This window comes from Alosa pseudoharengus, unplaced genomic scaffold, assembly GCF_046254945.1.
Source record: "Alosa pseudoharengus isolate Yale_2024_CS ecotype anadromous, Long Island Sound unplaced genomic scaffold, YU_APseudo_1.1 YU_APseudo_1.1_scf_24, whole genome shotgun sequence".
Lineage (NCBI taxonomy): Eukaryota > Metazoa > Chordata > Actinopteri > Clupeiformes > Clupeidae > Alosa > Alosa pseudoharengus.
In genome coordinates this window covers 12,573,975-12,588,648 of record NW_027468689.1, presented here as the reverse complement: position 1 = coordinate 12,588,648, position 14,674 = coordinate 12,573,975, and the positions used below count along the sequence as shown (strand labels likewise).

The window sequence follows — 14,674 nt, the reverse complement described above, 5'->3', positions numbered from 1 at the left end:
TTAAGCTACAGGAATTCAGAGATGTCTTTCTACAGACTGTTGTTGGTGCATTCCCTCTATATTGTATCAGAGTTATGTTACTGCAAGACACACATTTAGTTAGTTTATTATTACGCTTCTCAACAGTAGAGGGACCCTGAAAACAAATTTTTTTTAGTGTTGCTTTAAGCACCACAGATGTTTCACTTTTTTAAAAAGGTGTTTTATTCAGTCACACAAATTCACATAAATATAATAAACAAACAAATAGAATTAAAAAAAAAAAAATACATGAACAACATCAACGTGAACATATTACATTGAAAGAGAATGCCAGTTCTCTCTAAATAAACATATCATTTTATCGAAGACGATGACGGTTCACTTATTACATGTAAAAGAGAGCCCCAGTTCACTCTACATAAGACATGTTGTATTTAAAGAGAAGTATCTCTGTCCGTGTGTGTCTCAGACGTAGGCTATGCTTTTGGTTTGGGCAGAGGACTGTTCAGAGTTGAGTTTGTAGCGGCGTCCCCTCACCTGCGCAGCCCCGTACCTGTGTGGGCAGGAGGCGCAGACCAGGCCGCCCCCGATGAGCAGCAGCGCCGCTGCGCCCCAGCAGAGGAAGAGCGCGGCGCCCAGCTCACGCTTCTGCCCCTGCACCACCAGGGGGCTGTAGAAGTCACTGATCACCCGGTGCGCCGACCAGCTGGGCGGGATCAAACACAGCAGCCCGCCAATCACAAGCAGCGCTCCGGCTGCCGTGGCGACCCGCGCCTTGCCGGAGCCCTCGGCCAGGCAGGTGGTGCACCGCCCCCCGACGAGGCTGGCCAGCAGAGCGATGGCGGACAGCAGTAGGCCAATGACCAGGATGGCGCGCGACGCCTGCAGCTCCTGAGGCAGCGCCAGCATGGAGTCGTAGACCTTGCACTGCATCTGACCCGTGCTCTGGACCACGCAGCTCATCCACAGGCCCTCCCACATGATCTGCCAGCCAGACAGCGCAGGGTTACAAAAAAAAGGGCAAACAAACAAAAAAAAAATTTGTAGCAGCTGAGACCTGGCCTACCACTTGGGGAACACAGCATGATTACATATGGAGAAAACAAACATGCTAAATAAAGATGGTAAGGTATTAGGGTATTTGTAGCAGAAGCACAGACAGATGTGGGGTAGTAGTAGTAGTAGTAGTAGAAGCAGACAGACAGACAGACAGACAGACAGCTACAGGCAGTGGTGGAGGAAGTACTGAAACTCAGTTCTTAAGTAAAAGTACAAATAAGCAGAGAAATATTTACTTTAGTAAAAGTACCACAATGCCAACCCAACTTAAGTAAAAGTAAAAAGTACCTGCTTTTAAATGTACTTTAAGTATTAAAAGTAAAAGTACTTGCATAATAATTTATTATCTTAATATCTATAGGCCTATTCTAATAATAATAATAAAAATCAGTAGCCTATGACCATGTTTTTCAACCACTGTGCCCAGGCACACTAGTGTGCCGTGAGAGATCATCAGGTGTGCCGCAGAAAATTACCCAAATGTCACTCACTGGTCCAGAAAAGCAACCGTTGCATCAACGAATTTATAACCACATGCTCTCATTGATTGTATGATTGCACTATTTGTGGTATGCAGGCATTGTACAACGGGGGCCCCATATCCAGTATTCACAGAATCATCACATATCTAGTTCATAACAATTAAATTAGTTATAGTCACCTACAAATGAAACAGAGGGCGCTTGTTTTATTGAGCAGGTCTTGCATAGAAGCCATAATAAGGCCATATCTGTATTATTTGAAATTTTAGGCTATGGTATGTTTATTTATTCAGCAAAACAGGAGAGCCTGAAGTTTATCGAGGTAGACAAGGGAAGCGTGGACGCGGTGGATCATAATGCCAACTGTGCCGGTCCAGATTGAACAGAAAAGTTGTTGAGAAAGGTGTCTTTATGATAAGTTTCAGTTTCACTTCCGCAGACGCGCATAAACATTGAATGGGCGCTCACTTTAGGCCTACTACCCGCCAAATGTAGGCTATGTCTCTTTATTTGATCACATATTAAGAAATATTTTAATCTGGAACATGTTTAGTTTTTTCCGGACAGTGGTTCTATAGTCTACCATTAATTTATGCCGCAAATGATCAGACGTGTGACAGACGCATGGGCATAGCCTGTAACTTCGCAAGCATATGCTCAGGACACAGAACACAGGTGCATGTCCAGTATAGCCATGGGTCTGGTGAATATAGCCTACCGAATGCAGATGACTACAAGCTCACGCAATTGCCTGGTCTAGACTATTTTCAAAGATTTAGAAATGGTGCATGTAGCGCTCTATCTTTGGTAGCAACCCAGCCCCCTGGTGAAACAAACGTGTTTGTTAAAGAGAAAAAAAAACTGATCATAAAATGTAATGTAAAAAGGAACGATGGTGTTGTAGAAATGTAGCGGAGTAAAAGTAGGCTACAGATAATTGCTGCAAAATGTAACGAAGTAAAAGTAAAAAGTAGGCTATGCACTATAGATTCTACTTACAAATACGTGGAAATGTACTAGTAAATTTTAAAGTACAGTAACGAAGTATTTGTACTTCGTTACATTCCACCACTGGCTACAGGGTAGCAGTGGCAGAGAGGCAGCTGCACTGCAACCGTATGTACAGACCTGTGCCGTGACAATGTTGCTCCCGATGAAGGCGGTGACACGCCACAGGGGCAGAGCGCAGGACACGATGGCACCGATCCAACCCACTAGCCCCAGCACCACGCCAAGCATCTGCAGGCCCGCAGACATGGCCTGGCACCGGACGGACACAACACACGCAGCGGCACGGGGCACGGGCAACGGAACCCACAAGCAGCAGCACTTGGCACAACCACAGGACAGGAGCAACGGTGTCGTGGGCACACCACAGGATTAGAATGCGAGAGAAGACTTCCACCTGTATTATTCCTGTAAACCACATCCACAAGGCCTGAATGAGGGGTCCTCAAACATGATACCATCAAGGAAAGACTTTTAACAAAGACCAGACCTAAACCTGTGGGTATTGGGTAACACAAACATAGAGAATCTAAACTTGTGGCATAGACTAGACTTAAATCAGTGGGTAACAAATGTAGGCCTATAGATAATCTAAATTGTGGCATAGACCAGACTTGACATCACTTCATGGAAGGGACATGTAGGCCATTAACTTGCAGGAAACTCGATTGGACATTTTGGCCAGGAACATGAAACTTCCTTTGGTCAACAACGAGTTTAAGTACATTTTACTAAGTAAACAAACCAGACAATGTTTTGTTGAAAAGTTGTTCACGGCTTACCTCCACACAAGGCGAATGGGCCACGTCAGACAAACAAACAGGAACTCGTGCTTAATTAAGACTTCAAGCCGGAAATTGATCCCTGTTTTTGCACCTGCACCAGTAGCCTATTCCCACTTGAGCCGCTGCATCAGCCAAATGAGGACGCGAGGCAATGCAGAACTACTTATTGCATTCGCATCGAAAAATTATCCTCATAATGTTCAAAATAATTTTATTAGATTGTATTTAATTTCTAAATTAATTCACCATATCACACTTTTTCTAAAGTTTGAACCCAGTTCAATTATATAACTAGGCCTAAAGGTAAACTCACTGCCACGTTAAACTATTATATGAAACAACATTATGATTGCAATTACAAGGAGGTTATAACCCTCTTGTGTTTTGGACAGGAAGGCCATTTAATTTGGGAATACTAGTGTATTGTGTACCAACACTCAAACCAATGTATGGCGTTTGGGGGTGTGGCTACTCGTTCAATTGCCCAATAGTAACTTGTTTGGGCCTGTCCATCAGTGGGTTCTAGCGTGTGGTGTGCCAATCAGGTTTTTGGGAAGGAGAGGCGAGGTCTACGGGGGAACATTGTGGTCGCTGTTGTACGCGCTAGGTAAGACGGCCAGTATGGCGGAAGAGGAGAGTGAAGTGGAGTTAGACAGGTTAAAAGAAGAATTAGAGAGTTTGCTGGCTGCCAGTGCACGCGACGAACATGGACACATAAGCAAGTCCTACTGTGCAAAGTTCTGTAAGGTAGGATACGAACTTTTATCTCGTATCTTAAACAAAGTGGCCCCAGTTGTAGTTGTTCCCAAAGAGCTAGCTAAAAGAGCTATCTCATAGCTAGCTAGACAATTCCCCTCCCCCAGTAACGTTAGTCAATGGAGCTCAGTGGCCTCTGCTTGAAACTACACCGTATACGGTCACTTGCAAACATAAACAAATTGCATAAGGCTGTAGGCTTGAGATGGTTATTATTTGAGTTAGGAAGGTGGTGCCAGTAGACATTTGCTAGTTAGCTTGCTGGGGAACTAGTTAATCGCTAGGTGCTAATGATAGCTGCATTCCAAAACAGCTAGCAGGCCTCCTTGATGCTAACGGTCGGTATCTTGGTAGCTAGCTATTTACACGACAGTCGTGATAGAGAGGCCATTAACTCTTGGTAGCGGACGACGTCCAGACCCAAAGTTTCTTTGACTATGAACATCTTCAGTTGGCTGCAGACAAGTTCCTGTCCTGAGTTTTTTATGCATAATAGGACCTGCGGTAGCTAACGTTTACTAGCCTGATTTCAGACGTGGTGTTGCTAGGCCGAGGCAAACATCTCGACATGAACTCTTAAACTTTCTGCTTCGCAGGCATCATGCCATAACGTTAGCCGAGATGCCCTTTCCCATTTGAGATTTGCTAATGCCTTGCCTGTTGTGATGACTGCATTTCCTGTCATGTGTACGTGTGACAGTTTATCCCGACATTATCCGCCTAGTTGTATAAAACTGAGCAGTTTGGTTGATTTCCAGCAGTTACCATTTTGTAAATACAGCCATGTGGCATTGTCCTAGGTTGGCAGACACCTTGTTGATTAGTTCTAGTTTTAAATACCTACAGTTTGATGTTTTGATATAACCGTTTAAAAGGTACAATTGGTCACGTCCGTACATACTTGTTGGCACAAGATTAGGACTATATCATAGACAGATGGCGTCCAAATGAATACATGATAGATAAATGGATAGATAGATACTTTATGGACCCTTTCAACAAGGTAAACAAAAACAATGCTTGAACATTCTATTTGGGCCCCAATCTACTTCCTCTGCATTAAGATACCGGTAACATATGGAATGTTAAAAAGGAAGTCTTGTGGGGCCAACTATGATGCTGATAATGAAAATTCCATGAAAGGGTCTATTGATCCCCAGGGGAAATTCAAGAATGTATGAATTCAAGAATTCAAATGTATAAGCCATCTCCTGAAAGCTACACATTATCTCTTTGGCACAGACAGTCCAGCATGGTGCAGTAGGGACGTTTAACCGTTATCTACACGAGGTTGTTGGCCAATATCAGCAGGCAGTTAAATTATCAGCTCTGTGTTTGTAAACCCCTCTCTTCTCTACCTCTCCTTGGGTCTCTTTCGCCAATCTCTCCCTGGCTCGACCTCTGACCCCTTGGCCCCCAGCTGGTAGAGGAGCACACAGGGCGATGGCAGGTGCCTCTGCCGCAGCTGCAGGTTCTCCGCTGGGCGCTCTGCTCCTTCGTGCGAGGAACCGCCTCCTTCCCCGCAGACTGCGAACACGTGCGCTACACCCTCAGTTCCCTGGCTCTGTACGTATCGCCCCACTGTGTGTGTGTGTGTCTGTGTAAGTGTGTGTGTGTCTCTCCATGTCTTCCGTCTGCTCCATTTGCGTGAGGTCTCTGCGAGTCTTTCTCCATGTCTCCTGTCTGTTGCTGTACCTTTCCCACATATCATGCTGAAATCTGTTGTCTGTTCCCTTACATACATTTTATACACTTTATTAAAATTGCTAGTCGTTACTCGGTGCTGTAAGTAGCGGTTAACTAGTTGTGGATAAAATGACTAAAGGTTTAACAGGCTGATATTCCTATGTAAGGAAGTACATTGAAAATGAGACCTGTGGAACAGTGGCATTCAAGTTGTACATGGTACAAGTACAATAAAAACCTGTCTGCTATGGATGACCATCTAAAAATGAAATACCCACTGCCAACAGCCAGCACTAGTAGTAATCCAGCAGTATACCAATACATGACTAGTTGACCACTATCATGAAAAACTTGCTTGCTAGTAAAACAAAAAGAAAAACAGCAGTTGTGAAACATCTAACACACACTTTTTCTCTCTGTTTCAGGAGTGTGTTTGAGTTGCTCTTGTTTTTTGGGAAAGACGAGTTCCCTGAAGACCCTTTGAAAGGCATTCTGGACTCCTTTCAGGTGAGTCTGTGGTTGCCATGGACCAACACAGTCTTGAGTCTGTGATTATGGTGGTACGGAATATAGCACCCTTGTTATACACACAAAAACATACACACAAAAACAAACACACACACCTTGTGGACATACACCATGGAACTGCAGCCTCATTTTATGTTGCCCCCCCAGGAGTGCCAGGCGTGTCTGGTGCGGCATCAGAATGTCTACCTGCTGCAGCTGAGGCAGATCATCAGAGATGGGGGCCCATGGGCCAGTGCAGTGCTGCAGGGCATCCTCAAGGGGGCGCCACAGGCACCAGAGGAGGGTAAGGCTATGTGTGTGTGCATGCGTGTGTGCTCTGTGTCTGAGTATCTGTTGCAGTGAGCAGGAGTGTGTGTGTGTGTGTGTGTGTGTGTGTGTGTGTGTGTGTGTGTGTATTGCAGTGAGCTGTGTTGTGACTGTATGTGTGCGCTGCACTGAACACTGTATGATGTGATGTGTGTGTGTGTGTGTATTGCAGTGAGCAGGTTCCTTGGCTCGGAGGCATGTGTGTTCCTGGAGCTGCGTGTGCGCTACCTGCTGGTGTGTGAGCGCGTGGAGGAGGCCATGGCTCTGGCCAAAGCCTGCAGTCAGCACCCCAGTGCCGGCCGACACCTGTTCTTCCTGCAGGCCTACCTCACCTGCTTGTGGAAGGCCTCGTTCCACGACTGCCTGCACACACAGGTAAGGGGACACCTCTGTGTGTGTGTGTGTGTGTTTTCGGTCTGATGTCTGTGATTGATGCTTAAGGATGTTGTCTCTAAGGATGTTGTGGTGCTCATTCGTAACTGTGTGTGTGTGTGTGTTTGTCAGATGTCTGTGATTGACGGTAAGGACGCGGTGGAGATCATCTGTGGCTGTGAGGGGGAGGAGGACGATGAGCTGCTACTGTCACTCAGTCGAGGCTTCCTGAGCCAGCAGCTACGCAACGGAGACATGTTCAACCTGTGGTACGCACGCACACACACGCACACACTCACACACACGCACGTACCGGAGGCATGTTCAACATGTGGAACGCGCGCACACACACATGCATACACACACGCATACAACGGAGACATGTTCAACCTGTGGTACACGCACACACACACACACGCCTGCATGCACCAGAGACATGTTCAACCTGTGGTACGCACATACACATTCACACACACGCACACTCACACACACGCATGCACCAGAGACATGTTCAACCTGCGCACGCACACACACTCACACGCACGCAAACATACACTCTCACGCACGCATGCACCAGAGACATGTTTAACCTGCGCACGGAGGCACGCACACACACATAGTTACAGATGATCACATACTCATAGTGTTGCCTGTGCCTGGCCTGTGTGTGTGCAGGGATCTGGTGTTCGTGTGGAGTAAGCTGCAGCTCCGAGCCAACCCATCTACTGAGGACTTCCTGCAGCAATGCCAGCAGCTCATCTTCACCGCCACCAACATCCGCGCCGTCTTCCCCTTCATCAAGATCATCCTGGCAGAGGTACACACAAATGCACAAGAACACACACACACACACACATAATCCAAGATGGCAATTTTGTAAAAGTTAGCAAGCAACTACCTGCGAAACACAGCCTTGTTTACTAACTCATAATGCCAACTCAGTGGCAAGTTGCTTGAGTTGTTGCTGTCTCTTGTAGCTAATGTGACTGTAGGGTTATGGTCTCTACTAGCTGAAGAGGGAGTTAAGATCATGTATGGTATTTTTCAGTCACTTATACGTGTTGATACTCTGTAGTTATAATATACCTACTTTAGTATGCCTTGACTGCTTTAACTGTGTGTGTGTGTGTGTGTGTGTGTGTGTGTGTGTGTGTGTGTGTGTGTGTGTGTGTGTGTGTGTGTGTGTGTGTGTGTGTGTGTGTGTGTGTGTGTGTGTGTGTGTGTGTGTGTGTGTGTGTGTGTGTGTGTGTGTGTGTGTGTGCAGGTGGGGAAGTGTGGCCTGAGGTTCTGTGTGGAGCTGTGTGCGCGGGCACTGGAATCGGATCTGCAGAGTGACCTGGTCACTAAGTCGCTGCTCTACAAGACCGTGGCCTTCCTGCTGCCCTCGGACCTGGAGGTGTGTCGCGTGTGTGCGCTGCTGGTGTTCTTCCTGGAGCGCACCGTGGAGTCCTACAAGACGGTGTCGCTGCTCTACACACACCCCGACATGGAATACAGCGTGGACGCCAGTCCCGTGGGCAACCACGTTCGCTTCGAGGTGCTTCAGATCCTCAAGAAGGGGCTCTACTTCGACCCCGAGTTCTGGAACCTTCTGACGCTGCGCTCGACATGCGTGAGCCTGCTGAGTGACCCGCTGGCCAACGCCGAGCTGACGGAGATTCTGGCCGAGGAGCCCTGGTCGGCCACCTGCTGCGTGCGCGAGCCGTGCGTCTGCCAACTCGACCCGCCGGATGCCACTGCCGCCGCCCTGCCGCCGCGGCCTGCCAGCGAGCAGAGGAGACCGACGGTCACCGTGCCGACGGCGGGAGAGAGACCCCAGGTCCCTGGGCGTAAGGCACCCTGCAGGGTGGTGGGGGAGGGGAAGCGACGAGGGAGGAAGCCGAGCGTGAAGCTGGTGGACAGCTCGTCGTCGCTGCGGCGGTCCTTCCGGCAGCTGGACATGGCACAGCAGAACCTGGCGCGGCAGGTGGGCAGCGGCACGCTGTCGCGGCAGCAGCGGGTGCTCTCACGGCAAGCGGAGCGCCGCTGCTGGAAGCGGCGGGGGAGGAAGCCTCGCTGGCTGCTGGAGGAGGAGGCGGCGGCGCAAGCAGAGAACAGCGCACCAGGGCGGGGCCGCAGGCCGGGCAGGAAGCCGGGTCGCAGGCCGCAGACGCCCCCAGGGCAGATGAGGACGTACGGGCGGAATCGGAGTCTGGCGGCTCAGATCCAGGGGCTCGGCGACGGGCTGGATGGCGCTCCGCTCCACGGGCAGAGCCAAATGCTGGAGCTCTCTCTGCCCGACAACGAGCTGGTGGACACATGGACGACCGAATCCCCATCCTCACCTGTTCCCAGGTGTGTCCCAGAGCGCTGCGAGAAGGTCACTAGAGCAGCGGACGACGCGTCACTCCTCCGACTCCTGCAGATGTTCTCGGAGAGCGGCGCTGAGGGCTCGTTTCAGATGCACAACCCGCTGGCCGCGGTCCGGCAGTTCCACAGCTATGCCAAAGCTCACCAGGAACAGGGCGTGCAGCTGGACGCTGAGCCGGAGACCGAGCCGACCCTTAAGCTCGCCGTGAGGCGCGAGACCCCAGCGGCCGCCTCTGAGCCTCAGGTGGTGGAGGTGGTAGAGGTGGAGGTGGCCACTTTCTCCTCGGCTGAGCCACGGGACACGTCTGCATCCACACCCCTAGACGGCACTGAGAAGCTGAGCCACGCAGCCGCTACTGAAGAAATTAGACTGACCGCTGAGCCAAAGGTCACTGCAGAGGCTGGTTTAGCCTTAGACGGCGTTCGACACCACAAAGGGGACCGTGTCAGTGACGACCACCACCTGGACAGTTGTGATGCTATGAGGCATCTGGCTGGCCCTGTTGCTGCGGGAAATAGTGTGATGGCGGTTCGGGTGGCTCCAGTCTCTGCCGACGGTGAGTCAACCCCTCCCCTCGGCGCGGTCGAACTGCTAGCCATCAGAGAGCCAGAAGCGGCGGGGCAGGCAGCAGATCGGACTCCAGACGGGACGTCACAGCGGCCACCGCAGACACCACTGGCCAGGACCCCTACGAAGTCTGAGCCGCCCGACACTCACCTGCTGCAGGCTGCTGGACGCCCCTTTCCCCCTGTGCTGCACGAGATGGCAGCCTGCGTCACTCCAGCATCTGCCCTGGCACCATGTGCCACTGCAGCGTCTGCCCTGGTACCTGCCACGGCTCCTGCCCCACAGCCTGAGTTGCCACCGCCACCACTACAAAAGATGGCTCTCTTGGCTCCACAGCCTCTGCTCTCAGTGTCGGAGCCCATCCCAAGAGAGGCAGCTCCACTGACCAGTGCCCAGCCGACAGCCACAACACCGGAGATTCCTGAGCTGGAGGTCTTCGCGTCTCCCGCCACTCCGCAGCAAATCATACCTGCTCAGGCGATGCCAGTGCAACACACACCTGCTGAGATGGACCTAGTGCAACACACACCTGCTGAGATGGACCTAGTGCAACACACACCTGCTGAGATGGACCTAGTGCAACACACACCTGCTCTGACGGCGCTACAGAGAGCCGCGCCCGGGACCGTACCACCTGAAGCACCCGTGCCCGCCTCACCCTTCGTGGCCGAATCGCCTGTGCTCGTCCATCGCTGCCGCCTGTGTGACAAAGTCTTCAAGGGCGGCAACATCATGAGACACGCTTACTCCCATTACCGGGGCAACCAGCTGCTGTCTGCAGGGAAGTGCATGTTCTGCGACGAGCCCCCGGCGGACCCGGACGAGGCGTACGAGCACTTCTCCCGCCACGTGGCGCAGTTGCGCGCGGCGCTCCCGCCCGTGCCGGCGGAGGCCCGCGAGAACGGAACCGCTCACAGCCAGCGCCCTGCCCTCGGGACCGCGGGACACCCAGGAAGAAGCGGGAAGAAGAAGAAACACGGCTGGTGGCTGAAAAGGAAACTCGTCCCGCCGGCCGAGGCGGAGCGGGCGCCCGAGGGAGCAGATGTCACGCAGTCCAACAGCAAGCATCACCCGCTGCGGCCCAACGGGAAGATCAAGAGGAAGAAGCGGCGCGTGCAACAGGAGTCGGAGGAGGAGGAGGAGGAGGAGGAGGAGGGCTCTGTTCAGAGGGAACGGCGTCCGCTACGGCCGAGGGTGAAGGCTGGCGTTCAAGACAGACGGAGGCGAGGGAGGAGGGGGAAGCTTGTTGGAGGCCCCGCCTCCTCTGAGAGCCAGGGGAACATCACAGATGAGGGGGGTGTGGCATCGCAGCCGGCAGCAGGAGACCAGCCTGTTACAGCCAAACCAACCAAACAAACTGACAAACAGACCGACAAACAGACCGACAAACAGACCGACAAGCAAACCAACAAGCAAACCAACAAGCAAACCAACAAACAAACCAACAAACAAACCAACAAACAACCAAACAAAATCAAACGTAAAGCACAGAAGCCCCTGGGGAAGGCCGGGGCCCCAACGGCCCTGAGCAGCCAGGAGGAGGGGGCGGAGCAGGAGGCCGGAGAGGTGAAGTCCAGCGAGAGCTCGACCCAGGTGCCGGGGCAGACGAGCGATCTGCTGTGCCCAACAGAGCTGGTTGCGTGCCCGGTGGAGTGGTGCCAGCTGCGTCTGCGGAGCCGCGGTTCAATGATGCTGGGCCACCTGCTTCAGGATCACCCCGCAGAGAGCGCGGCGTTCCGCTCGGCCTTCGAGGCGACGGATGGCCGCTGCACGTACTGCTCGCGCCGCTTCCACTCCTTCCAACACTTCCACGACCACGTAGGGCGGCACTGCCACGCCAGCCTACGCCACCCTTGCCCCCAGCAGGGCTGCCCAGAGGCCTTCCGGCGCCTGGGGGACATGCGCGACCATGTGAAGGAGAGGCACGCGCACGCGCTCCGCATGCAGTGCTGCTTCGCCGGCTGTACGCACACCACGCAGACCAGCATTGAGCTGCACCGCCATGAGCGAAAGCACTACGTCCAGACCCCACGCCACCGACGCCCCCGGGTCATGCCCCAGAACGGAGAGGTTCGGGTCACCGCCAAAGGCATGCCGCCGCCTCCTCCTCTCTCGGACACTGCCGTGCCACTTTCTATCCCGGGCACTGCGGTGCCACCTCCTCTCCTGAGCACTGAGGCACCCCCACAAGACCAGGTGCCAGCTGCTACAGGTTTGGACTCGGAGCAGAAGACGGCTTCCCCTGACCCAGTGGCAGCGGCTAACCTGAACCCTGGCGGGGAGAGAGAGGGGGGCGTGGCGTCTCTGCCGTCTGGTGCCAGTGGGGGCGGGCCTCAGGGCCTAGTGAACGGGCACAGCAGTAAGACGGCGGATTTGAGCCCGGGCGCCAGTGCCGTTGCCAGGTCGAGGACGGAGCCGGAGATTCCGGTTGTGTCGCCGTATGGCCGCGTGGGCACCAAACCCTTTGTGCGCCCGCTGCCCTGCGCCTACCTGGACGAGAGGTACACCAGCATGCCCAAGCGGCGGAAGGACGCAGCGGTGGGTGGGCGGCCGGTGGTGCAAGTGGACGAGGTGGCAAGCGATAGCACCAGCAGTGCTAGTGTAGCCCCGTCTCAGAGGCAGCGCTGCTCACGGTGCTTCACCTCCCTGGCCAGCGCCGACGAACTGCAAGAGCACCTCAAGAAGTGCGCTGCCCTCTTTGGCTTCGACTCGGATGAGGAAGGTGAGTGCTGTAACTGCTAGTGAGAAGAAGTGCTGTACATGAGAAATACTGTTGTACCTGATGGTAGGGCTGCTCAATTATGGCAAAAATCATAACCACGATTGTGTAACAAATAAAAACACAGAGATGTGTTAAAAAAACAACGCAAGTTCTGTTGTTTTCAACACATTCGTTTTAAGAGTCTAATGTTATCCTTGTGCACTAGTAGAAGCTAATAGACAAGCTGTAACATGCTGATTTCAAAAACTAGGCGTGTTCTAAAGTTAGATTAATTAGCCATTTTGCCATAAATTCTAAATTTGAATTTATGGCAGTAATTTGGTCGCTTGGATTGACAGTAGGGGTGGGCGATATGGACAAAAAATAATATCTCGATATTTTTTGTGATTTTGACGATAACGATAATTAGTCGATATCCTTTAAAACATTGTTTTTGTTAAAGTCTGAGTTACTTTACAGCTCATTATTTATGAATAGCATCACTACAATAATAACCAATATCCTAACCTGTGACTTTTTAACCAAATTAACCAATGCATTGTCACTCTATGACACATTTCCAATTCTGCCCCCACTTGTGTGTGTGGCAACGACATGGTCTAGCCAGCTACATTAGAGAAGATGAATAGACCTAACAGTTTCCCAAGAGAAAGTCTGAAGCTGAAGTTCAAGAGCAGTTTAAGAGCAATCATGTAGGCTAGCATTCCAAGTTACAGAATAGAAATGAATGTGTTAGCTTATTGCTAATGTATATGAGAAATCTCATAGAGATGCTAACGGTTAGCATAATCGGTAAACGTAGATACTTAGAGCGAACTAAAGTCCATTTACAAAAGAGTTACATGAGAATAGTTCTTTGTTTACAACTGACTATTAAAATACTCAAAGGCTAATGTTTTCTCTCCATATAATACCGTGTGGGAAAAAACGTGACTGTCTCATCAATGCTACTTGAACAGAAGTAGCCTAAAATCCCAAGTAGGCTACTCTCACTGCACAAAATAAACATTAGGCGTGCGTGTGACAACGTTGTTGTGACCCACTAGTGATCACGTGACACTTGCTCTGCTGCAGCCAGGGGCTTCTCCCACATACACCTCCTGGGAATGTATGAGTCTTCAATGCGTGATTTTGAGTGTTTTTTCCCCATAAGTAATTTAAATACTCGATAATGTCAATTTGCACATCGTTAAAACAACAATCACGATATTATCGCAGACGATATATATCGCCCACCCCTAATTGACAGTGATAATAGAAAACTTAGCAGAGAATGCGCTAGTTACAATTTTGGCGTGGTTCATGATGCTACCGACTGCAGGAGCACACACACACACGGTTCCCAAAACTTGAGTGGCCTGTGCACAGAGGGGAGGAGCGTGTCGAGTGTGTGGCTTAAAGAAGCAGCGTGAATCAGTGCGCTGGATGAGTTGAAATTGTATGTATTTCCAAAAAACCTATTTCTTCACGGGATTTGGCAAAATAATAGTTTTTTTCTCGATTATACTATTTTTGTGATTGTTTGGAGCCAAAATTGAAATTGAAATTTGATTAATTGCACAGCCCTACCTGATGGTTCCTGTTGTACCTACTGACTCCTTGTACCTGCTGACTCATGTTCTGGTGATTTTGATTTGAACAGGTGGCTGGTGAAGGGGAGACCATGGAAGCTGTGAGATACCCGTGAAACCTGGAGGAGACGCCTGAGAGTCTCTAGGGGACCTCCAGGAGAGATGAACCCTTACCCTCCCTCTGAGAGACCTTGGGACCTCCGGGAGAAATGAACCCTAACCCTCCCTCTGAGGGACCTCCAGGAGAGATGAACCCTTACCCTCCCTCTGAGAGACCTTGGGACCTCCGGGAGAGATGAACCCTAACCCTCCCTCTGAGAGACCTCCTTGGGACCTCCGGGAGAGATGAACCCTAACCCTCCCTCTGGGAGTCGCCTGGGAGAGATTATGCCCTAATTCTGATTCAGGGGTGGTAAGCAGAGATTCTAGCTGACACTGAATGACTCCAGGTCTTATGACCCCAACCTCATATCGCCAGACTGAATTAAGGATATGTATGA

General features: G+C 51.1%; 2 protein-coding genes across 3 annotated transcripts; one reads left to right on the top strand and one right to left on the bottom strand.

Annotated features, from left to right (window-relative positions):
• Positions 1–447: 447 nt before the first annotated feature.
• On the bottom strand, positions 448–3,152 carry cldng (claudin g). The gene is made up of 3 exons (XM_076302466.1): positions 3,141–3,152; positions 2,652–2,783; positions 448–966 (listed from the first exon to the last, which is right to left on the bottom strand). The coding sequence occupies exons 1-3, from the start codon at positions 3,150–3,152 to the stop codon at positions 448–450; spliced, it is 663 nt and encodes a 220-aa protein (XP_076158581.1).
• Positions 3,153–3,923: 771 nt separating this feature from the next.
• On the top strand, positions 3,924–14,374 carry znf654 (zinc finger protein 654). 2 transcript variants are annotated; one of them, XM_076303191.1, is made up of 9 exons: positions 3,924–4,063; positions 5,493–5,638; positions 6,184–6,265; positions 6,434–6,569; positions 6,765–6,967; positions 7,097–7,233; positions 7,640–7,781; positions 8,229–12,603; positions 14,246–14,374. In XM_076303191.1, the coding sequence occupies exons 1-9, from the start codon at positions 3,938–3,940 to the stop codon at positions 14,254–14,256; spliced, it is 5,358 nt and encodes a 1,785-aa protein (XP_076159306.1). In that variant the 5' UTR covers positions 3,924–3,937; the 3' UTR covers positions 14,257–14,374. The 2 variants fall into 2 exon arrangements, with proteins under 2 accessions (XP_076159306.1, XP_076159307.1); XM_076303192.1 differs by lacking the exons at positions 3,924–4,063; positions 5,493–5,638; positions 6,184–6,265; ... (1 more) ...; positions 6,765–6,967; positions 7,097–7,233 and adding an exon at positions 7,342–7,359.
• Positions 14,375–14,674: the final 300 nt, after the last annotated feature.

Coding starts and splice junctions, on each gene's coding strand:
- cldng (XM_076302466.1), bottom strand. Junction 967..2,651: donor GCAACATTGTCACGGCACAG/GTCTGTACATAC, acceptor TCTGGCTGGCAG/ATCATGTGGGAGGGCCTGTG.
- znf654 (XM_076303191.1), top strand. CDS start 3,938: ATGGCGGAAGAGGAGAGTGAAGTGGAGTTAGACAGGTTAAAAGAAGAA. Junction 6,266..6,433: donor GCATTCTGGACTCCTTTCAG/GTGAGTCTGTGG, acceptor TTGCCCCCCCAG/GAGTGCCAGGCGTGTCTGGT. Junction 6,968..7,096: donor ACGACTGCCTGCACACACAG/GTAAGGGGACAC, acceptor TGTGTTTGTCAG/ATGTCTGTGATTGACGGTAA.